Here is a 26,030-nt window from a genome sequence, read left to right as displayed (position 1 = left end):
TCGGTTTTAAAGATATTAATTGATATATCTTCGTGTAATCCTGCACCATTGGTTCAGCATACAGAGCTGAAAGAGGTCGCATGTGAAAACGAGCATAGGGGATCGCGTCCGATGCAGCAGTCATAAGACCTAGAATTTCCATGCATAAGGCTACCGAAGGGAATGATTGAGACTGAAGGTTTCGACAGGCTGTAATCAATTTTAGACGTCTCTTGTCTGTTAAAGACAAAGTCATGGACACTGAATCTATCTGGAAACCCAGAAAGGTTACCCTTGTTTGAGGAATCAAGAACTTTTTGGTAAATTGATCCTCCAACCATGATCTTGAAGAAACAACACAAGTCGATTCGTATGAGACTCTGCTAAATGTAAGAACGGAGCAAGTACCAAAGATATCGTCCAAATAAGGAAATACCACAATACCCTGTTCTCTGATTACAGACAGAAGGGCACCGAGAATCTTTGTGAAAATTCTTGGAGCTGTAGCAAGGCCAAACGGTAGAGCCACAAATTGGTAAATGCTTGTCCAGAAAAGAGAATCTCAGGAACTGATAATGATCTGGATGAATCGGAATATGCAGATATGCATCCTGTAAATCTATTGTGGACCTATAATTCCCTTGCTGAACAAAAGGCAAGATAGTCCTTACAGTTACCATCTTGAACGTTGGTATCCTTACATATCGATTCAATAATTTTAGATCCAGAACTGGTCTGAAGGAATTCTCCTTCTTTGGTACAATGAAGAGATTTGAATAAAACCCCATCCCCTGTTCCGGAATTGGAACTGGCATAATTACTTCCAGCCAACTCTAAATCTGAAACACAATTCAGAAATGCTTGAGCTTTCACTGGACTGATCTTACTGGGACATGGGAAAAAAAAAATCTCTTTGCAGAGGTCTCATCTTGAAACCAATTCTGTACCCTTCTGAAACAATGTTCTGAATCCAAAGATTGTGAACAGAATTTGATCCAAATTTCTTTGAAAAAACGTAACCTGCGCCCCCTACCAGCTGAACTGGAATGAGGGCCGTACCTTCATGTGAACTTAGAAGCAGGCTTTGCCTTTCTAGCAGGCTTGGATTTATTCAGACTGGAGATGGTTTCCAAACTGAAACTGCTCCTGAGGACGAAGGATCAGGCTTTGTTCTTTGTTGAAACGAAAGGAACGAAAACGATTGTTAGCCCTGTTTTTAACCTTTAGACTTTTTATCCTGTGGTAAAAAAAGTTCCTTTCCCACCAGTAACAGTTGAAATAATAGAATCCAACTGAGAACCAAATAATTTGTTCCCTGGAAAGAAATGGAAAGTAGAGTTGATTTAGAAGCCATATCAGCATTCCAAGTCTTAAGCCATAAAGCTCTTCTGGCTAAGATAGCCAGAGACATAAATCTAACATCAACTCTAATAATATCAAAAATGGCATCACAGATGAAATTATTAGCATGCTGGAGAAGAATAATAATATCATGAGAATCACGATTTGTTACTTGTTGCGCTAGAGTTTCCAACCAAAAAAGTTGAAGCTGCAGCAACATCAGCAATGATATAGCAGGTCTAAGAAGATTACCTGAACATAGATAAGCTTTTTCTTAGAAAAGATTCAATTTTTCTATCTAAAGGATCCTTAAACGAGGTACCATCTGATGTAGGAATGGTAGTACGTTTAGCAAGGGTAGAAATAGCCCCATCAACTTTAGGGATTTTGTCCCAAAATTCTAACCTGTCAGGCGGAACAGGATATAATTGCTTAAAACCGTTAGAAGGAGTAAATGAATTACCCAATCTATCCCATTCCTTAGCAATTACTGCAGAAATAGCATTAGGAACAGGAAAGACTTCTGGAATAACCGCAGGAGCTTTAAAAACCTTATCCAAACGTATAGAATTAGTATCAAGAGGACTAGAATCCTCTATTTCTAAAGCAATTAGTACTTCTTTAAGTAAAGAGCGAATAAATTCCATCTTAAATAAATATGAAGATTTATCAGCATCAATCTCTGAGACAGAATCCTCTGAACCAGAAGAGTCCAAAGAATCAGAATGATGGTGTTCATTTAAAAATTCATCTGTAGAGAGAGAAGATTTAAAAGACTTTTTACGTTTACTAGAAGGAGAAATAACAGACAAAGCCTTCTTTATAGATTCAGAAACAAAATCTCTTATGTTATCAGGAACATTCTGCACCTTAGATGTTGAGGGAACTGCAACAGGCAATGGTACATCACTAAAGGAAATATTATCTGCATTAACAAGTTTGTCATGACATTTAATACAAACAACAGCTGGAGGAATAGCTACCAAAGTTTACAGCAGATACACTTAGCTTTGGTAGATCCAGCAGGCAAGGTTTTCCTGTAGTATCTTCTGGCTCAGATGCAACGTGAGACATCTTGCAATATGTAAGAGAAAAAACAACATATAAAGCAAAATAGATCAAATTCCTTATAGACAGTTTCAGGAATGGGAAAAAAATGCCAAACATCAAGCTTCTAGCAACCAGAAGCAAATGAAAAATGAGACTGAAATAATGTGGAGACAAAGGCGACGCCCATATTTTTTGGCGCCAAATAAAACGGCCCACATTATTTGGCGCCTAAATGCTTTGGCGCCAAAAAATGACGCCACAATCCGGAACGCCGACATTTTTGGCGCAAAATAACGTCAAAAATGACGCAACTTCCGGCGACACGTATGACGCCGGAAACGGAAATGAATTTTTGCGCCAAAAAAGTCCGCGCCAAGAATGACGCAATAAAATGAAGCATTTTCAGCCCCGCGAGCCTAACAGCCCACAGGGAAAAAAGTCAAATTTTTGAGGTAAGAAAATATATGATAATTAAAGCATAATCCCAAATATGAAACTGACTGTCTGGAAATAAGGAAAGTTGAACATTCTGAGTCAAGGCAAATAAATGTTTGAATACATATATTTAGAACTTTATAAATAAAGTGCCCAACCATAGCTTAGAGTGTCACAGAAAATAAGACTTACTTACCCCAGGACACTCATCTACATGTTTGTAGAAAGCCAAACCAGTACTGAAACGAGAATCAGTAGAGGAAATGGTAAATATAAGAGTATATCGTCGATCTGAAAAGGGAGGTAAGAGATGAATCTCTACGACCGATAAACAGAGAACCTTATGAAATAGACCCCGTAGAAGGAGATCACTGCATTCAATAGGCAATACTCTCCTCACATCCCTCTGACATTCACTGCACGCTGAGAGGAAAACCGGGCTCCAACTTGCTGCGGAGCGCATATCAACGTAGAATCTAGCACAAACTTACTTCACCACCTCCATCGGAGGCAAAGTTTGTAAAACTGATTTGTGGGTGTGGTGAGGGGTGTATTTATAGGCATTTTGAGGTTTGGGAAACTTTGCCCCTCCTGGTAGGAATGTATATCCCATACGTCACTAGCTCATGGACTCTTGTTAATTACATGAAAGAAAGAAGCAGTGTGGAAACAAGCCCGTAGCCAACGATCAATATCCTTCCAAGGCCATTCCATCCAGGTCTACCAGGACCTTAGCCCGGCTACTATTGAAAGGAGAAGAAACCTACGCTTTATCACAACCCTCCTGCAAGAACATAAAATAAAATAACGATGGGGATTCTCCCCTTTAGCCTTTTGGTGCATAAAGATGGCAAAACCATCGCTTACAAGGGTCCAGAAGACTTGGAAGCACTATCTAAAAATCTCAATATTAACTTTCCGGACCCCCTTCTCCAGCAGCGTCGACCAGAGACACCGCACAAGATGATCCTCCAAAGGCCCAAAGGTCGACATGGACCAAAGTACCCAGGAAAAATGTGAAAGACCCCAATCCTAAATGAGGCACATATTTCTTACCCACAGGAGCCCTCACGATGCGAGACCCAGTAATATGTGACAGTAAGGTCATATACCTCAATTGTATGACAGACACTGTGAACTCACTAATGCAAACTAACATTTGCTCTTTGCCTAATGCTGAGAAGATACCAGAGTTTACCTGACTTTATCCTTAGCAGAGAAGGATTACCCACAGGGAATTGTTTCTACCACTTCTCTTATCATATCAATCCACCAAAGTTATATTGTTATGTTATGCCTACTTACCCCCTTATTTTTCTTACTAAACAAATGTTTACATTTTAATGCATAGAACATCTACCTCTGCTGACTAACCATCATAGCCAAGATGTTCGAATACAGGTAGATATATATTAAGAGGATTCTTAATGTCCGTATGTTTATTGTTTAATGCCTATATGATGTACTATATACCAATGTTAATGTACCGAGCTGCCTTGTTTGCCTGTTATAGGTTGTTATGTTTTAACATGCTAGGCCAGTAAGTCTTATTTACAAGCAAATTAGTTAAGTTACCATAACTAGTATAAACTGTTGATTGCTGTGAAAAGTTAACTTAAGCCAATGTAGGGAAACGCTTCCTCTACATCTTATTTCTCTCACCAATGTTTTTTTCCACTCTTTCCTCCTTACCTAACCCCCTTACCCTTTGCTGTGTTAAATTACCACTAATACTATCACTTGATCAAACTACCTAATCATATTGACTCCCACACAAACATTGCATTAACATACTCTATAGACAACTACTATAATCTCACTTTGCACTACTCTAATGGCTGAACACTCACACAGAAAACCACCCACCAACTTAATAAGGATCCAATCTATAAATGCAAAGGGACTCAATATCCCCTCAAAAAGACTCAGGCCTTGAGAGATGTTAATAGATACAAGTCAGACCTACTGTTTCTTCAGGAAACACACTTTCGCAAAGGAAGGGAACCCCTCACATTTACCCTCAAATTTGGAACCTGCTTTTATGCCTCCCATCCCAAATCTAAAAAACATGGAGTGGGAATACTGATAAAGAAAAATATCCCTTTTAAAGAAATTAAAATCATTAGAGACAAAGCTGGAAGATATATTATTCTAATAGGCTTACTATATGGCCGCCCAGTCACGTTAGTATCTATATACACCCCTAATACAAAACAAGCCACATTTATCAGCAATATAACTAATCTTATTCTAGAACACCAAAAAGGAGTCTTAATAATCTGCGGAGACCTTAACATGCCGCTTAACCCAACTTTGGATTGCTCCTCCTCTAATTCCTCAGTCCCTACTTCACAGATAACTCGTACACTCACCTCATTGAAGAAACTAACAGCACAAGACTTATGGAGAACCCACCACCCTAACAAGGAAGACTATACCTTCTACTCACACCTTACAAACAATACTCTAGAATTGACTATATTTTCACTGACGTCACAGGCCTGTCACTATTTACATCTACCCAAATTACCCCTATAACATGGTCGGCACCATGCATCAGTACTAGGTACATTAACATGGCCGTCTAAAACCTATACACTACTATATATGGAGATTGGATGAACAGCTCCTCTCCGACCCTATAATATCCCAACAAATATCCAAATCCATATCGGAATACTTCACCCATAACTCCACAGAATACACGTCCCAATTAATATATGGGAAGCCCACAAATGCGTAATTAGGGGCGACCTTATGGCCATTAAGGCCTCCATTAACAAACAAAAGCAAGCATTTCTATCAACACTTCTCTCAGCAATTGACAAATTAGAAACCCAACATAAACGCTGCCCGACTGACCACGACCTCCTACTCTCTATCCAAGCTGAAAAAGATAAACTAGCACTCTACCTAAATAAGGAACACAAACGTCAAGCACTCCGCTTTACAACAAGCGAACTATGAAGGCCGCAACAAATCAGGCAGATCCCCTTGCTCGTTACCTCAGAGTAAAACAAAAAAAAAACTACATCCTACACATCAAGGACGATAACAATACATCACACTTTTCAACCCAGGCTATTACGACACCTTTAGGACATACTTTCAAAAACTATATAACTTGCGCTCCAACCTGGCAATTCAGCGACCCCACAAACAGCCCTATGTGACGACATAAATACATACCTATCATCCCTTCATCTACCCCATCTTACCACTAACCAACAAAACCAACTAGAGGACCCCATAACAGCAGAAGAAATCAAACTAGCCATTAAAGATCTCCCATCTGGGAAATCACCAGGACCAGACCGTTTTAGCAATCGATATTATAAGACATTCCAGAAGAATTACTCCCTCACATTACCTCATTTTTCCAATACATAGATGAATCTAAACAATTCTCCCCTACATTGTTAGAAGCCCACATCATTCTCCTTCCAAGCCTAATAAATCATTAGAACACCCCTCTCATTTTCGTTCCTATCTCACTAATTAACTCAGACGTTAAAATATTCGCAAAGATATTAGCTAAGAGAATGAATCTGATTTTACAGACCTGATCCACCAGGATCAGGTGGGGTTCGTCCCTAGGCGCGAGGCGAAAGACAACACGGTCAGGGCCCTCAATCTAATTCAATACATGCAAGATAAGGAGGTCCCAGGGATCCTTCTGTCAATAGACGCCGAAAAGGCTTTGACCGTGTTGGCTGGGATTTCCTTAAAGCTACCTTAACTAAATTGGGTCTCGGACCTAAGATCATTACCAGAATTTTGCCTTATACTCACACCCCAACGCAAAATTACTTATCAATGGCACACTATCCAATTCTTCAACATAACCAACGGCACAAGGCAAGGCTGCCCCCTATCTCCCTTATTGTTCGCCTGCTTCATAGAAACCTTAGCTACAAAGATCAGACAAAACCCCTCAATTAGCGGAATACAAGTAGGAACACAAACATACGTAATGTCTTTATTTGTCGACGACATCTTATTTACGTTACAAACCCCGAATACTCAATAACCCCTCTCTTACAGGAATTCCAAATCTTCCAGTCACTATCCAACTTCTCTATAAATGTTTCCAAATCCGAAGCTTTAAATATTAACTTAACTGACACAGCTCTAGCACATATTAAAACCCTAATGCCATTTACATGGCGAACCCACTCCCTACACTACCTAGGAATACAACTAACCACTTCTATCGAACAAACCTACACACAAAACTATATACCATACAAAAAACAATTATTAGGGACTTATCATCCTGGCTGGGCAAAATAAATGTTCTCAAAATGAATATATTCCCACGACTATTATATATAATGCAGGCCCTACCAATCCCGATCCCTAAAAACTACATTCCCACCCTACAGAAAGCATTTAGTGACTTTGTCTGGCGCCGCCGCCCCCCCAGGATAAATAAAAACATCATGCAAACCCCAAAACTCCAAGGAGGACTAGGCATACCCAACATATCAAAGTACCGACAAGCCATATTCTTGCAAAGGATAGTTGACTGGTGTATACATTATGAACATAAAAGATGGGTTCAACTAGAACATTCAATATCAAACAACCCGCACCTAGGAAAACAATGCTGGAATCTTGACAACCAACTACAAAGCTTAATTATAACTCTTATCTGACCACAGAAACGTATAAAATATGGGAATTCACAATAGCTACCCACGCCTACATATCATCTAAACCTTCTCCACTAACCTCAATATAGATAATGGCCAATTCACATTAGGAACACCCATAACAACAGACACCCCGGGTTCATACTATAGGGATATCCCTATTCACTATATTATATCAAATGAAAAACTATTACCACAAGCGGAACTGATTGACAAGGGTTACACTCTTTTCCAAAACTGGTTTCCAATATGCCCCGCGTCCATCACTTTATAACAACACATGAACACTCTAGAAACATGGTTCGACCACTAACCAACTTTGAGAAACTATGTATAAGAACTCCTCCAATATCACACACTCTCGCACTAATTTTATAGAATATTAACACAAAACTACCCTGGCCAAACCCCTCCATTCCTAGAAAAATGGGAAGACGAACTAGGTATAACAATCTTACCCCTCACCAGCACTCTAATCTTCCAAATATCACGAAAACATCAATTTCACTCTCCATACAGGAAATCAATTTAAAAATCTTACACAGATGGTACCTTTCCCCGACTAAACTACACCGTCTATACCGCGACACATCCAAGCAATGCTGGAGATGTGGACTAGCTGTGGCAATCTGGCTCACATGTGGTGGTGGTGTAATGTGGTCCCAAAACTACTGGAGAGATATAATCAGAGAAATAGAAAAAGTCCTTGATACCCAATTCCCCCTAGACCCCTCAATCTGGCTACTAAGTAGACCTCCCCATATTAAACAGAAACATTGCCTCAAACTTTTTTACATCATGACTAATAGTGCTAGATACTTACTGGCTAGAAACTGGAGAAGCAAGGAGGTCCCCTCCACATTGCTTTGGATTAAGAGAGTATCAGAATTCTGGACCTAGAGGAGTATTATTTCGTTAAATACGCCAAAATGGAAACATATGCTGAGATGACAGCACTATGGGAACACTACCCTTAAACTATAACACTCTATACTAACCACGCGCAAACAAAACGAATTACAATAAAGCGGCCTAGTCACACCCCCCAAAAAAAAAAATAAAAAAAAAAAAAACACAGATAAGGTGGGAAAACACACACACATCGCCAGCCCCATGAAACCCTAACTGTCTAAACAGAATCCTAAACGAGTCAATTTGTTTTTAACCAAAAGAAAAAAATTGTTGATAACTATCTCAATAAGCACAGCAACACTAACCCCCTACCCTTCCCCTTGTTCATCCTCCCCTATTTTCTTCTTTAACCCCTTTTCTATAGTTTAACTAAATTGTTTTACAATACTTTTTGAAAAATGAGGTTTCATGTACGGGATCCATAAGTGGTCTCTTATTCTCTGTGAGAGCCTTTTTACTGTTTTATGTAGACAAAGGGACCCAAAAGAGGCCCCCTCCGAACCCTAAAAGGCTCGAAGACTGTAAGGCATGTTAAACTCTGTTAAGATTGTATTCCGATATTGTTTTGTTTAAATGTTATCCTGACTTCAAGAATTTTTGTAAGCCTTTATCAAACCTCAATAAAAAAAAAAAAAAAAAAAAAAAAAAGGTTCCTTGTTGAGACTAATCCTTAGTTCCCAGTTTCTGTAGTGGAACACATGTAGCTGCCTTCTCTTGCCTTGCGCTACGTACGTTTAAACCCCTTATGTCTTTTGGAGCATTTGTGGAAGGAATTTTGAGTACCTTGCACTTCTGCCCCATGATTTTCTCTTGTTGTTACAATATATATATATATATATATATATATATATATATATATATATATATATATATATATATATATATATATATATATATATATATATATATATATATTGTTATAAGTTGTAGAAAAAGACGCCGCAATTGAACAAACAGAGACCTGGGGACTACACAGACCTACGGTTGCTATCCAGACGCTGGAGACACATGAAGAGCGGTGAGTGGGCACAGCAAATTACTGTATTTGGGCACGGGCTGCTCTAGGAGGTCCCACCTCATACCGCTAGTGTCAGCAACACTGGGGATCGATTTCCGCCTCAGTTTGTTTGCAGGTGTCTAATCTTGCATTGCTAAGTGTGCATCACAGAGTGAACTTTCACGTTTATAACAGAAGGAGATACACTATATGCTGAGTCTTGCTAAAGAGTATATATTACATTGTGCAGTTTATTGAACACTTCTTTTCTGGGAGATATATATATATATATATACACACACATGCATATATACATATACTGTATATATAAAATTTCATTTTGGTAAATAACCGAACCTCTACATTTGTAATATTAGTTTAATTTGCATACTGAGTTTATGTTATTGATGTTTTTTTTTGGGGGGGGGGGTTATGTCCCTTTAAGGGCTCTGGGACAGCCTCCCACCACAAGGTGCGCGTTCTACTTCCAATGAGTGGCCGGATGTTGATGAAGCAAAACACAATTTCTGTTATATGTAAAAAAAAAAAAAAAAATCAGTCTATATAAATAAATCAATATATATATATATATATATATATATATATATATATATATATATATATATATATATATATATATATATACACATACACACACATACATATATACATATACTGTATATATAAAATTTCATTTTGGTAAATAACCGAACCTCTACATTTGTAATATTAGTTTAATTTGCATACTGAGTTTATGTTAGCGATTTACAGTATAGATTTACAAATATTTGTTTTACTATTTAGTATACATTATTCATTATGACTTACTTAACACTTTTTTGGAATGAAATATAGTTATACGGGGAAAAATCACATGGTTTATAGAAACAAATGCTGTTTAGGTAAAAGGAAATTATATGAAGAGAAGATGCAAAATTTTAAATTAATTTTAAAATATACTTGTACATAAAATTGCTACTCCTCATCCCACTATTTGGCGTTTTGCTAATTTTGGAGTTATTTTTAGGCTTAAAGGGACATTAAACATTATGAGATGGCAATATAAAATGATAAACCCTATATATAAAAATACTATATAAATTTTCATTATTTATTTTTCCCCTTTTCCTGTAATTCCATTATGAAATTGTGAGCTTTTCAGTTGCTGTTAGAAATGGAAGTGCAGAAAACTGTTATATTCCACACAGCCATTGGTTGCAGACTCTAGTGACCTATTTATAACTGTCTCTAATTGGCCGCAGCAAAAAAAGGTAACCTAAGTTACAACATGGCAGCTCCCACTGTTTTATAGACACTAAAACTTTACAGTTGTTTTGTTAATATTTAAACAGCTAATCAAACTTTAAAAAATACACCAAAAATCTGCTGCTCCCTCCCCTTTCCACTCATCTCCAACCCTCTTGTGCCCAGTTTTGTGTTAAAATTAGATCAGCCATTCTTCACTTACCACTTTTTTGAAGTCATCCTCTGCTTCATCCAGCCTTCCTTGTTTCAGCAATAGCTGCCCTCTTTGTAATCTTGCCTGATAAAATACAAGTTGATCAGTTGGTGCATTTAAAGAACTAGAGGCCTTTATACACAGACACACTAGAAAATGAAAATGTCATCATAAAACAAAGGACCAGTTATGTGAATGGGCAACTTAGATTAGTACCTTAAGGCAGTTATCATTCACTTGCTGCCAGCCTGGCTAGTCATAGATCAATAAGAAAATAATGACATTTTTATATATAGAGATTTCCAGTTGTCCTGGATGACTTTAAATTTCCTCCGGACGACTTAGGAAAACGATCCACCATTTTCTATATATGTATTTTATAAAGCCTTACTTCTGTTTCTGAAGATATTCCTGTGCACATGCTGTAACGGTGTACTGTGCACAGGCTTCTGTAGAGAAAGGAGGTGCAGGAAGTAGGGTGGCTATGCAGCATTCAGTAGCCCTGTAGCTACCACTGCTGCCCTGGATGGACAGAAGTAGCATGACATTACTTAGGAGGGCTTTCCCTCTGAATGCAGCCCTGATGCCAGCAGCCTCAGTGCCCAGGGAAGTGCTCTGCCGCTCATATGTGCTACCAAAGGGCACTTTCTGCTGGTATTGGACTCACTGCTGACTCTGTGTAGGTGCCTAGCTCTCAATAAAATTACATTCTGTTTAGAAATACATTTCTGATTGATGAAAATGTACTCTGTAGACTGTTTTGGTATTGTAGATGTTTGGATTTTATGCTCCTCTCTTTAATATTGTATATAGGTTTTTATGTTTTATGTTTTAATGATATACAGACACTGTTCACCTATTCTATTGAAAACCCAAAAAGACATCATAATAAAGAATTGATGTACTATATGTTACAACCACAAGATGTCACTGTTGCAATTGCAACAGTTGTGTTTTTCATAGAAAGGGCTAATGAACAGCAGATTAACAGGTGAGGGTATAAAAAGCAGGAACCTGTATAATTAAGATGTACATGATTAAGAGCCTAATGTTGGCTTGAAACGTTGTATATTTGGACCCAGAATAAGATAATAAAGGTATTTTAATGAAGTTGGAGGCTGGAGTTTTTTAAATTTGTAGGTGCCTAGCTAGCCATGCTGTGTATTGGCTCCTGGTCCTAGCTAGTTAATAATTTTACTGCTTCATTCTGAATTATTGGCTGTGGTTCTCTGTACTTATGATCATGTGCTATCTGCTAATGTTCTTGTAGGTCATTCTAGATTGGTGATACTAGTTTTGTTTAGTTAATGTCAGAAAATCCAGAAAAAGTGGGAGCACCGTATGGAAATCAATATTTATTAGCACACAAACACAGCAACGTTTTGGGAACCACTTCCCTGTGTCATGACTAAGGGAAGTGGTTCCCGAAATGTCGCTGTGTTTGTGTGCTAATAAATATTGATTTCCATACGGTGCTGCCACTCTTTCTGGATTTTCTGGATTTTTCTGGATTTTCTGATATTGTGACTGAGGGTACAAGTAGTGACCCTTGAGTGGCGTGCAGTGGCCTAAGGTGCTGGACTGGACTCTCTGTCTTACTGGATTTGTTTAGTTAATGTTCTGTACTCTTTACCCTGTGCATGGCAAGTCCCCTGTGGAGCAAGTTGGTGCATTCTCCCCTCAACCTGGCTAGTTATATTTGTGTCATTTGCCCAGTGCTCTGACTATTTACCCACTGGTTCTTTCATTCTGGTAACTTTAACTACTAGTGACCAATTATTTTCTGGAGCTTTTCTCACTTTCAGAGGTCAGATAAGAGTTAATTTGACATTATTTTATCTGGAGGATAATATACCCAAATATGGTGTATATACATGATAACCCATATAGGTTGTATATACACGATGCTGTGAATGTATTTTAGTATGAAATGGACTGGAAATGTCCACTAAACCTAGTAACTAACTGAATCAAACAAGAGATATGGCTTTTTCAAAAGTGAAATGAACTAGTAACATTGTGCCTTGATTAGTATAATGATATGTATATACAGTGCCAGTGAAACCAGATAATGTTTGTGCAGTGACCTTGTGCCCAGGTATAAAGTAATATTATTGAGGGTGCTTAGTGTACAAGCCTTGTATTTTAAGCAATAACCATCAGTTGGCGTTGCCAGGATCTAAGCCAGCAAACCATTGCCTTATTATGTGTATGTGTGTCTGACTTTCCCTGTATGTTTGTTTGTGTGTGTGTGTGTGTGTGTGTGTGTGTGTGTGTGTGTGTGTGTGTGTGTCTTGGCCCTGACCTTTGTGAGTATGAGATTGTATATATGCATTTTGCGTGTTTGTGTGTGGCCCTGTCTTTGTGTGTATCTGTCTATCCTTTCATGAGTGTGTGTCTTTTTGCATGTGCTTTTATGTGTTTAGCCTTGCCTTCCTGTATGTGTCTATCACTTTCTGTGTGAAGGCACATGTATGTAGGCCTGTGTAAGAATGTATATGTGTTTTTATGTGTGTGTGCGCGCATTGCTACCTTTGTGTACCTGCTTGTATATGCGTTTCCTTCATGTGTGCCTCTGCCTGCTGTCATATTAATAGTGCAAAAGCTAGTGAAGATAGTTAAGCGCTAAAAGCACGGGTTAAATATTTTACAAATAAGTGTAAAGATTATTTAAAAATGAAGGGCAGATTTTAGCTAAACATCAGAAAAATAGTAAATGTTATGTTACCAGTGTAAAGAGGTAAAAGATGTGTCAAAGTGAAACAACTCTAATGTAGTCAGAATAACAATTTAATAAAATACAAATGTATCCTGTAAAACATATAAAACATGATAGAAGGGATGTCTCCCTTATAACAATTAATGACTACTAATTAGCTTAGTGGTGATTAAAAGCGCAAGTACTTTATTTTAAGCAAAGTTTTTTTTATCGCCACTAAGCTAATTAGTAGTTATTAATTGTTTATATGGGAGACGTCCCTTCTATCATGTTTTATATGTTTTAGAAGATACATTTGTATTTTATTAAATTGTTATTTTGACGCATTTTTTACCTCTTTACACTGGTAACATAACATTTACCTTATTTGCTACATAATTCAGCGCACTTTTATTGTATATTATTTTTCTGATGTTTAGCTAAAATCTGCCCTTAATTTTTAAATAATCTTTACACTTATTTGTAAAATATTTAACCCGTGCTTTTAGCGCTTAACTACCTTCACTAGCTTTTGCACACCACGTTTTCTTGGAGGGGAAATCACTAGTTGAGCAGGGTTCTTATATCCTCTAAGCGCTTCTACTTTTTTCTTTGTCATATTAATAGTGACCAGCCTCTGCCAGTGTCCTGGCATCTTATGTTTATATAAGGCCTCAACCCGTTTCCATCCGAATAAACAAACATATTTTTTTAGGTAAGGGAATATGTTTATATTATTTATAAGTAAATACAAATAGTGTTTTATTCTTCTTAATATAAATGTATAATAGAAGCATATAACATATTACAATTTTACATATGTCACTGTGAAAATTTTGGAGTTGAAAAAGTGGACTACTAAGAATTAATATAAGGAAAAGAAAACCCACTTTTTAACCAATCAAAACAGGTGTATATAGATGTCAGGGTTGTGTTACCTGTAATAGCCTTATACTAGGGGATATGTTTACCCATATTGCTACAGGCAAGAAATATATCTTAATTGTGAATCTAAGTGTATTATCTACAAAATGAAGTGTCCAGGTGGGCAGTCCTACACTGGAAAGACAGAATGTACCCTTAAAGAGATGATTGCAGTGCATAGCTCCTCTGTTAGACAGGCATTAGAACAAGGAAAAACTGATCAACCAGTGGCCCACAAACATCAGTTATCCACCCTAAGATGTTGTGTTGCCCCAATGGGAGGTGATAGAAAATCATTATTATTACAAAAATAAACAAACATTTTGGATAGTGGAACTAGATACCCTATACCCAAAAGGGTTAAATACCTATAATTTTACAGGGTTTTTTTTTTTAATGAAAACTTATTGTATATAGTAACATCAATGCGTTTGTCAATATGTAATAACAAAGTATAACTTTTTGGTTAGATTTTGTATTGTGAAGAAAATGTTTCATTTGTAAACTTATTTCTGACACTTGTTTCTCTGTTTATTTTTACAGCAAGCAGAATACACCAGTTTGAAGCAAAGGGTGCTACATAGAGAATGGCCAGTAGATGGCGGTAGAATAGTGAGATTGCTTGTGACGTGTCAGAGTAAGCGGCTGTTAATTCAGATGGATAGGCTGTACTTACTATATATGTATTACCCAAGGAGGGACAAAACAATGGGATTACACTATGTTTGGGATAAAATGGAGTTATGAGCAAGTTATGAGTACTGAGTCTTTGTATTGGAACTGTTTATTTTATTGACTTTGGTGAATAGAATGTTATATATTTGGAGATTTTTTGATTTATATACTGTATACTGTGTAAAAGGGGACAGTAAAGTAAAAAACTTAACTTTTTGATTCAAATAAAGTCTGTCATTTAAAAACAACTTTCCAAGTTATCTCTATTATCCAATTTGTTTTATTCTCTTGGTATCTTTTGATGGCAGCGCTATTTCCTGCCATATAGTGCTTTAGATGCCTACCTAGGTATTTTGTCAACACAGAATATCATGGGAACAAAACACATTGGATAATAAAAGTAAATTGCAAACTTTTTAAAACAGTATTCTCTGTCTGAATTACAAAATATATGGGTTTTTTTTGGGGGGGGTTATGTCCCTTTAAGGGCTCTGGGACAGCCTCCCACCACAAGGTGCGCGTTCTACTTCCAATGAGTGGCCGGATGTTGATGAAGCAAAACACAATTTCTGTTATATGTTAAAAAAAAAAAAAATCAGTCTATATAAATAAATCTATATATATATATATATATATATATATATATATATATATATATATATATATATATATATATATACTATATATATATATATATATATATATATATATATATAATAGTAACAAGCTAAGATACGGAGTAAAAAAAATGAGAACGTTTATCTGCTGCTGGGCACTTTGTTATTGGTTTTGAGGTCAAGTGTTACCAATTGCAGGTGACCCCTATAAATAGGATGGAGTGTGGTCCCTTGCTCAGTTTTAAATAACAGAATCCTACCTGTAATTACCCTCTACATAACCCCCCACCAGTAAACCCCATCTAAAATCTAAATAACCCCCCATACAATACATATTAAACACACAACATCATATATTAAAACTGTTTTTTACAATTTATATTACACCAATTATATAGTTTTAAAAAAGCACATTTTTAAACATATTCTTCAGTGAATGTTTTTTATCCTTGAAACTATACTAAAAACATCAAAATAAATAAATTTCCCAAATGCATATTTATCTAAAAATAATGACTGAATACAAAACAACTCATTAATATATTGTGTCACATACTATAAGATGAAGCAATATATTGTCTCACATACTATAAGATGAAGCAATATATTGTCTCACATACTATAAGATGAAGCAATATATTGTCTCACATACTATAAGATGAAGAAGCAATATATTGTCTCACATACTATAAGATGAAGCAATATATTGTCCTCACATACTATAAGATGAAGCAATATATTGTCTCACATACTATAAGATGAAGCAATATATTGTCTCACATACTATAAGATGAAGCAATATATTGTCTCACATACTATAAGATGAAGCAATATATTGTCTCACATACTATAATATGAAGCAATATATTGTCTCACATACTATAATATGAAGCAATATATTGTCTCACATACTATAAGATGAAAAAGCAATATATTGTCTCACATACTATAAGATGAAAAAGCAATATATTGTGTCACATACTATAAGATGAAGAAGCAATATATTGTCTCCCATATATTGTCTCACAGAAGAAGCAATATATTGTCTCCCATATATTGTCTCACAGAAGAAGCAATATATTGTCTCACCTACTATAAGATGAAGAAGCAATATATTGTCTCACCTACTATAAGATGAAGAAGCAATATATTGTCTCACCTACTATAAGATGAAGAAGCAATATATTGTCTCACCTACTATAAGATGAAGAAGCAATATATTGTCTCACCTCCTATAAGATGAAGAAGCAATATATTGTCTCACCTCCTATAAGATGAAGAAGCAATATATTGTCTCACCTCCTATAAGATGAAGAAGCAATATATTGTCTCACCTACTATAAGATGAAGAAGCAATATATTGTCTCACATACTATAAGATGAAGAAGCAATATATTGTCTCACCTACTATAAGATGAAGAAGCAATATATTGTCTCACCTACTATAAGATGAAGAAGCAATATATTGTGTCACACACTATAAGATGAAGAAGCAATATATTGTCTCACCTCCTATAAGATGAAGAAGCAATATATTGTCTCACCTACTATAAGATGAAGAAGCAATATATTGTCTCACCTCCTATAAGATGAAGAAGCATTATATTGTCTCACCTCCTATAAGATGAAGAAGCAATATATTGTCTCACCTCCTATAAGATGAAGAAGCAATATATTGTCTCACCTCCTATAAGATGAAGAAGCAATATATTGTCTCACCTCCTATAAGATGAAGAAGCAATATATTGTCTCACCTACTATAAGATGAAGAAGCAATATATTGTCTCACCTCCTATAAGATGAAGAAGCAATATATTGTCTCACATACTATAAGATGAAGAAGCAATATATTGTCTCACCTACTATAAGATGAAAAAGCAATATATTGTCTCACCTACTATAAGATGAAGAAGCAATATATTGTCTCACCTCCTATAAGATGAAGAAGCAATATATTGTCTCACCTCCTATAAGATGAAGAAGCAATATATTGTCTCACCTACTATAAGATGAAGAAGCAATATATTGTCTTCACCTCCTATAAGATGAAGAAGCAATATATTGTGTCACATACTATAAGATGAAGAAGCAATATATTGTGTCACATACTATAAGATGAAGAAGCAATATATTGTCTCACATACTATAAGATGAAGAAGCAATATATTGTCTCACATACTATAAGATGAAGAAGCAATATATTGTGTCACATACTATAAGATGAAGAAGCAATATATTGTGTCACATACTATAAGATGAAGAAGCAATATATTGTGTCACATACTATAAGATGAAGAAGCAATATATTGTGTCACATACTATAAGATGAAGAAGCAATATATTGTCTCACATACTATAAGATGAAGAAGCAATATATTGTCTCACCTACTATAAGATGAAGAAGCAATATATTGTCTCACCTACTATAAGATGAAGAAGCAATATATTGTCTCACCTACTATAAGATGAAGAAGCAATATATTGTCTCACCTCCTATAAGATGAAGAAGCAATATATTGTTTCACATACTATAAGATGAAGAAGCAATATATTGTCTCACCTCCTATAAGATGAAGAAGCAATATATTGTCTCACCTCCTATAAGATGAAGAAGCAATATATTGTCTCACCTCCTATAAGATGAAGAAGCAATATATTGTCTCACCTCCTATAAGATGAAGAAGCAATATATTGTGTCACATACTATAAGATGAAGAAGCAATATATTGTCTCACATACTATAAGATGAAGAAGCAATATATTGTCTCACATACTATAAGATGAAGAAGCAATATATTGTGTCACATACTATAAGATGAAGAAGCAATATATTGTCTCACCTCCTATAAGATGAAGAAGCATTATATTGTCTCACCTCCTATAAGATGAAGAAGCAATATATTGTCTCACCTCCTATAAGATGAAGAAGCAATATATTGTCTCACCTCCTATAAGATGAAGAAGCAATATATTGTGTCACATACTATAAGATGAAGAAGCAATATATTGTGTCACATACTATAAGATGAAGAAGCAATATATTGTGTCACATACTATAAGATGAAGAAGCAATATATTGTGTCACATACTATAAGATGAAGAAGCAATATATTGTGTCACATACTATAAGATGAAGAAGCAATATATTGTGTCACATACTATAAGATGAAGAAGCAATATATTGTGTCACATACTATAAGATGAAGAAGCAATATATTGTCTCACATACTATAAGATGAAGAAGCAATATATTGTCTCACATACTATAAGATGAAGAAGCAATATATTGTGTCACACACTATAAGATGAAGAAGCAATATATTGTGTCACATACTATAAGATGAAGAAGCAATATATTGTCTCACCTACTATAAGATGAAGAAGCAATATATTGTGTCACATACTATAAGATGAAGAAGCAATATATTGTCTCCCATATATTGTCTCACAGAAGAAGCAATATATTGTCTCCCATATATTGTCTCACAGAAGAAGCAATATATTGTGTCACATACTATAAGATGAAGAAGCAATATATTGTCTCACCTACTATAAGATGAAGAAGCAATATATTGGCTCACATACTATAAGATGAAGAAGCAATATATTGGCTCACATACTATAAGTTGAAGATCCTTTGAATACTTCTTAAAATAAAGATTTAGGCTTTGCTGAGTATTATATACCAGAAATATTTAAGCAACTGATTTTGTTCCTGCCCTGTGGTTAAGCTTAAAAAGAACTTACTGATGTAAAATCTGGCTTCAGTTCAATTACTCTACTTAAGTCAGGAATTGCAGCTTTTGATTTGCCCATAGCCAGGAATGCGGTGGCTCTTCGATAGTATGCCAGGTAGTTATCTGGTTCTCCATCTAGTCATAAATATAGAGAACAATGATTACTAATAAAACTGTAAATGTTGTATTAGATTTAAAGGGACAACGTATTGTAAAATTTGTTTCATCGTAACATGCTTTTTTTTGTATTTGAAATAGCTGGTTTAACTCACTGAAACCACAACCCATTTTAACACACAGAAAAACAACTTAATTTTCTTATCTTTCTCTTTATACAAAACCTTTTTCATCTTAAAGGGACATTATACACTAGATTTTTCTTTGCATAAATGTTTTGTAGATGATCCATTTATATAGCCCATACAGTTTTGTTTTTGTTTTTTAAAATAGATAGTTTTTCTTATTTTTAAATAACATTGCTCTGATTTTCAGACTCTTAAACAAGCCCCAAAGTTTTAGGAGAATACTGACGTATGCCTACTCCAGCTTGCTCCTGTTTGTGTAAAGGGTCTTTTCATATGCAGAGGAAGGGGGAAGTGTCTGATATTTCCCACTTGCAGTGGGTATTCCAGTAACCTTTTAAACAGAGCTAAACTGAAAGCTTCTAAGTAAGTTTTTTTTAAACGGTTTTATACTGGATTTTTAACTCTTTCAGTGTGCACAATTGGTCTCTCTAAGTATTAGCATTTTAGCATTTCTTTCCCACCCCCGCCGTGATAATGATTACAGCTCCTGCCTCTTGCTTATAGCTAAGCTACAGCAGAATTCACAATTTCAGTAAAGGAAGTAGTTTTAGGGGGAAACCACAGCTACTTTAAAAGACAAAATAAAAGTAAAGGACCTATTTGTAAATAATTTAATAACCTCCAGGAGTTAAAAGGGATCATTGGGAAGACATTACAATGGGGGGGGGGGGGTGAATGTACAGTACAATATCCCTTTAACACAGATCATATAATATAAACAAATTAGTGATATCTAAATAGGACTATAAACAAATATGCATATTTACATATACGCACACATTAAATATATGCAAAATTAAAATAAGTTTTGCTGACATAGGATGTTTATTCAGTGTTGTATTTGTTCATTGATCACACACCTATATTTTTATGCATTGCTAGTAACAGCATCTGGGAAAAGCTAAGTGGATTTATTTATTTTTTTACAAAAAATGTAGTACTTTCAAAGGAAGAGACAGTTAAAAGTAGTGTGCCTCAGGGATCAATGTTGCTACAGGTTTTGTATAAAAAAAAAACTTTTGGAAGCAGACATTATTTGCAGAGGATATGAAAAGTAATTTTTTCTGTCAACTACTCTTGAACTACTCAGAACAGTTTGGAAACCGATGTTAAATTAAAAAAAGAAAAAAACTATGTGACAATTGCATGATCATAGGACTAGAGCTTTGAGCATATGTATCCTTTGACTAGTGTTTGACGGCTCTGTGCAGACAGTGTACGGAAAAAGAACACACAAAGCCGACAATGTTGCATAGCTCAATAAACCCTCATGCACTTCCCTGTGCCAATCTCAAAGTTAAAAACGAACCAATTGTAAAATTGCTTTGCCAATGACTAAAGAGCAGAGCTGACTTTCTCACAGAGGTAAACCAATAGTGTTACAAAAACAACAGCAAGTAAAAAGGGACAGTAAAAAGTCAAAATTAAACTTAAATGGGTTGGAAAGAGCATGCAATTTTAAACAACTTTCCAATGTACTTCTATAATCAATTATGTCAATTCTAGGTGAGCTCAGGAGTGTGCACATGTCTTAAGCAATCTGGCAGCTGTGTTTGCAACAATGTTTATAGCAATCTTATACATAGTTGAAAACACAGCTACCATATAATACTACAGACATTCTAAGGCAGGTTTTATTTTTAGATTAGGGTTTGGGCACAGAAAAAGAGCTAAATGCCCTTTTAAGGGCAATGTCCATCCAAATGCCCTTTTCAGGGCAATGGGGAGCTTAGGTTTCTATATAGGATTTTATTTGGGGGGTTTGGTTGTGTGCGTGGTGGATTTTACTGTGGGGCGGTTGTTTGTATTTTTTTTTTCACAGGTAAAAGGCCCTTTTAAGGGCTATTGGCAGCCCAGGGGCAGAACTTTCTTTCATTTTCTGCGATGAGATTTTTTTTTAGTGAAATTTTTTCTGCAGTGTCTTTAAGAAGCTGGTGTTGCTGTGTTTGTTGCCCTTAATCGGTGTGCATGAGGACATGTTCATGTACAGCCAGTGTATACACCATAAACACAAACATCATATACATACACACACACACCATATATACACAACATACATTCCCACAACATTAACAAAACATAAACACACACTTTTATTAAAGAATAATAAATAAAAAAATCTAAGTATTTTGGTTGACTCCTACACTCCTAGAATACATGTGTTAAGCCCTGACTCACCTTTTCTGCAATGTGCTGTTCCCTGTACCGCACTGGAGATCAGGAAGTGAGAGTTAATTGAAAAGAGAGGAACGTAGCAAATATTTCCATTGAAATAGAACGAACAGTGACACCTGCAGGCAGAAATTAAAAGTGCAGGCAATTTTTTTTTTCTGCAATAAGAACGCAGATCACACAGTGTTCTGCCTTGGGGATTAGCAGTTTAGTTTAGGCTAGGGTTTTTTTTTTTGGGGGGGGGGGGTCTTTTTATTTTGATAGGGCTATTAGATTAGGTGTAATTAGTTTAAATATTTGATAATTTCTTTTTTTAATTTGTGTAATTTAGTGGGGGGTTTTTTGTAATTTAGTTAATTGTATTTAATTAATGTAATTTATTTAATTTTAGTGTAATGTCAGGTGTTAGTGTGAGGCAGGTTAGGTTTTTTTTTTACAGGTAAATTTGTATTTATTTTAACTAGATAGTAAATAGTTAACTATTTACTAACTAGTCTAACCAGTTAAAATAAATACAAAGCTGTGAAATAAATACTTAGTTGTGATATAAAAATAAACCCTAAGATAGCTACAATGTAACTATTAGTTATATTGTAGCTAGCTTAGGGTTTATTTTATAGGTAAGTATTTAGTTTTAAATAGGAATAATTTAGTTAATTATTGTAATTTTTATTTAGATTTATTTTAATTATATTAAAGTTAGGGGTGTTAAGGTTAGACTTAGGGTTAATATATTTATTTAGTGTTTGTGATGTGGGAGGCCAGAGGTTTAGGGCTTAATAACTTTAGTATAGTGGCAGCGGCCACGTTGGGGGAGGCAGATTAGGCATTAATAAGTGTAGGTGGGTGGCGGCGACATTGGGGGCGGCAGATTAGGGGTTAATAAGTGTAATGTAGGTGTCGGCGATGTCGGGGCAGAAGATTAGGGGTGTTTAGACTCAGGGTTTATGTTAGGAAGCAAACAGAAACTGAGAAGCACAGAGCTTGATGCAGAACAAGGATCCGAGGATTGTCTCAACCGGAAAGCACACATTGGAGCTGCACACTCAGCCGCATCTCAGGTTTGAAGTGGATATAATACCAGAGCATTGCAACATTGGAGGTATGTGCAGCATAGCTCTGAGGCAATCTGGTTTGCTACTTGTCCCTGTCAAGCTATAGTAAAGACTATATACACAAGTGTGCTTTAAACTGAAAGGTTAAGTTCCTATTTAATAACGTTGTGAGGGGAGGGACGATTTCCCCCAACGCTGTTTACAGGTGCTTCATTATCAGGGGGTGAGCAAAGGTTAAAAACCAGATAAGTGGTTTGAGCAATATTATTTGATACAACTACCTACTACTTTGCTATTATCCATTTCACCCTGATATAACTCACACCACATAACTGTTTCCTTCATCTATTGTTTTTATGTTAGGATGTTAGGTGTAAACATAAATTTTCTTTCCCCATAGGAATCAATGGGGCTACGTTACGGAGCTTTATGCTCCTTTATTGCAGGTGTTAGGCTTTTTTTTTAGCCGGCTCTCCCCAGTGATGTCTATGGGGAAATCGTGCACGAGCACGTAAAACCAGCTCAAAGCAGCGCTGGTATTTGTGTGTGTTATGGAGCTCAAAGCTGCCATATTGCCTGCTAACGCTGGGTTTTTGCAAATCTATAATAGCAGTGCTATTAAAGGTGAGCGGTGGAAATAACTTGCAAGTTATTACCGAGCCGCTCATAACGCAAAACTCGTAATCTGGCTGATAGTGTAGAGTGTCAATGAAATAAGCGCTGCATGCGCATCAAAAATATGCTTACCAAATGACAGGTGGAATTGGCAGTGAGAGTCAAATAGTCAACGCGATTTGGCCCTTCTGTATTAGGCCTTTTTCAAGACTCAACTGTGTTTTTTTCACCATGAGACCTATCTCTGGATGAGATATATTTGAATATATCACCCTTTTTTTTTTTTTTTTTTTTTTTTTTAAGACAGCTCCTTCTTAGAAAAACACTCCCTGACTAAACAATGTTGCCCTTTTCACATATGTAAAAATCAGTCTGCTACACTAAAACCATTCAATTGAACAGTGCCCAAGCAAATAGTACAACGCTCAAATTAAAAGTGCCCCACAAACATAAGACCCCCTGGCTCTAATGTACCCATACAGTAGACAATAGCCAAACCTGTGGGCTGTGAGTGCAAAAATGTATACGTACCTCTGTAAATACTGACCTACTGAACTTACCTGTGTCCAGTAGAAAAACCCCATCCTAGCTAGATGACCCTAACTACTCAGGATATTTCTCAGGAAATACCTTGACTGAGCCAACAGTAGGTGATTAAGGACCCATTTCCAGTGACCGCTGTGCCCAGCTAGCAACAACTCCCATAGAATATTTATATCTTCCAGCTATGGTACCCCTATACACACATAACTACAGAATTTTGCGTCACTATACAAATGAGTAATATATATATATATATATATATATATATATATATATATATATATATATATATATATATATTACGCATTTGTATAGTGAGGCACACATACACACACAGTAGAAAAATGCTAATACATACCTATAGCAGAATGAAAATGAGATAATGCATCTGCCAGCTGCCCTGCAGCTAATAATTTTTTTCCCATTTCCAGATGTCTGTCAACATCTGCATTTAATCCACATTGCACACCTAGGAAAAAAATAGATATGAAGTAAAGATGTTATCAAGAAAAACAAGGTGCAAATGGTCTTAATATTAAGTTACTTTTAAAGAAACCACCACAAAACAAGTTGGACATTTAGGCATTTACAGAAACCTTTTAAGAATTGTGTGCACTTTAAAAAAAAAAAACTTTAGCTCACTGTGCACTTTAGAGTATTTGTAGAGGGAAAAAAAATATTTATAAATTCTAAATAATTTAAAAATTTAAATAACAAATACATAACAAGCCATATATACACACATACAGAGAGAGAAGCGCACTCTCAGGAACGAACACCAGTTTGTGTGTATATATATATATATATATATATATATATATATATATATATATATATATATATATATATATATATATATATATATATATCTCAGGCACAGAAAAGGCACTCGCTGGTTAGGTAAAACATAACATTTAATAAGTTACATTAAAAAGCATCACGTTTCGGAGGCATTCCGCCCTCTTTATCAAATGCACGATACAGCTTGAAAAATTACAAACACCAATCAGCAGCTTGCTCCCAGGAGTTGCTGCTCCTTAGCCTATGTATGTTTTTTTATCAAAAGATACAAAAGAGAACACAGCAAATTAGATAATAACGTAAAGTAAAATTGGAAAGTTGTTTAAAATTGCTCTGCGCTCCCCATTTTAAGTGAATCCTAACCATACTGACCGCGCCATCACAAGTTAATTCTAGCCACACTGCTGCTGCATTAACCCCCTATCAAACCTCCATTAGAAAAAAACTAAAAAAAATAACCCTCATCATCAAATACATCTAAGCAATTAACCCTCTCTCTCAAACCAGCCCAAGCAACCAAAAAATTCTGTATCTCTCACATTATCAGATACAGCTGGCAATGGTACCAAGAAATATTCACAATATTCATGCAAAGGATAATATCTGAGTAGACCCTAATCAAAGAAGTATTGGGTGAGCAGTAATGGTATATAAGTCGTAACCAATAAACAATAAAAGCTGCAAGAAATAAATAAGACCTGGTGGTCTAGGACAATGCCTATAGTGTGTAAAGCAGCAAGTCTCAAGTAATTAGGTCTATGTCCCAATTAGTGAGGGTAGTGTGCTTGCCTCAGTCTCCCAAGGTTGGTTCCCAAAATGCCGTAATGCTCCCCTTCCTCATCCGATACTACCTGCTTTTAGTGGACAACCTCCGTAGACGATTCTGGTCTAGCGATGAAGCCCTCCAGTCACGGCTGTGGGAAATATCCTCAGGCTCGGTTGATTCCTTCCGTCAGAGTGGGCGTGTCTCCTCACTCCTTGATATGACGTTGTACGTCTCTTTGCCTACGATAGGCTCCAGATGCAGAGACTGACAAAGGTGATGGCTGACAGCACCAAT

The 26,030-nt window shown here is 36.0% G+C and overlaps 1 protein-coding gene across 1 annotated transcript in view; it reads right to left on the bottom strand.

Annotated features, from left to right (window-relative positions):
* Nucleotides 1-9,729: 9,729 nt before the first annotated feature.
* Nucleotides 9,730-26,030, bottom strand: part of LOC128644237 (dnaJ homolog subfamily C member 3-like) — a 30,892-nt gene continuing 14,591 nt past the window's right edge. Inside the window, exons 2-5 of the mRNA XM_053696921.1 lie at nt 24,528-24,638; nt 19,490-19,614; nt 10,838-10,912; nt 9,730-9,896 (exon numbers count right to left, since the gene is read on the bottom strand). Coding sequence (XP_053552896.1) covers nt 9,810-9,896; nt 10,838-10,912; nt 19,490-19,614; nt 24,528-24,638 — 398 coding nt within the window. The 3' untranslated portion in view covers nt 9,730-9,809. The remainder of the gene's footprint in view (nt 9,897-10,837; nt 10,913-19,489; nt 19,615-24,527; nt 24,639-26,030) is intronic.

Source organism: Bombina bombina, unplaced genomic scaffold (assembly GCF_027579735.1).
Source record: "Bombina bombina isolate aBomBom1 unplaced genomic scaffold, aBomBom1.pri scaffold_752, whole genome shotgun sequence".
Taxonomy (NCBI): Eukaryota; Metazoa; Chordata; class Amphibia; order Anura; family Bombinatoridae; genus Bombina; species Bombina bombina.
Note: the sequence above shows the minus strand (reverse complement) of the source record. Positions and strands in the feature narration are given on the sequence as shown.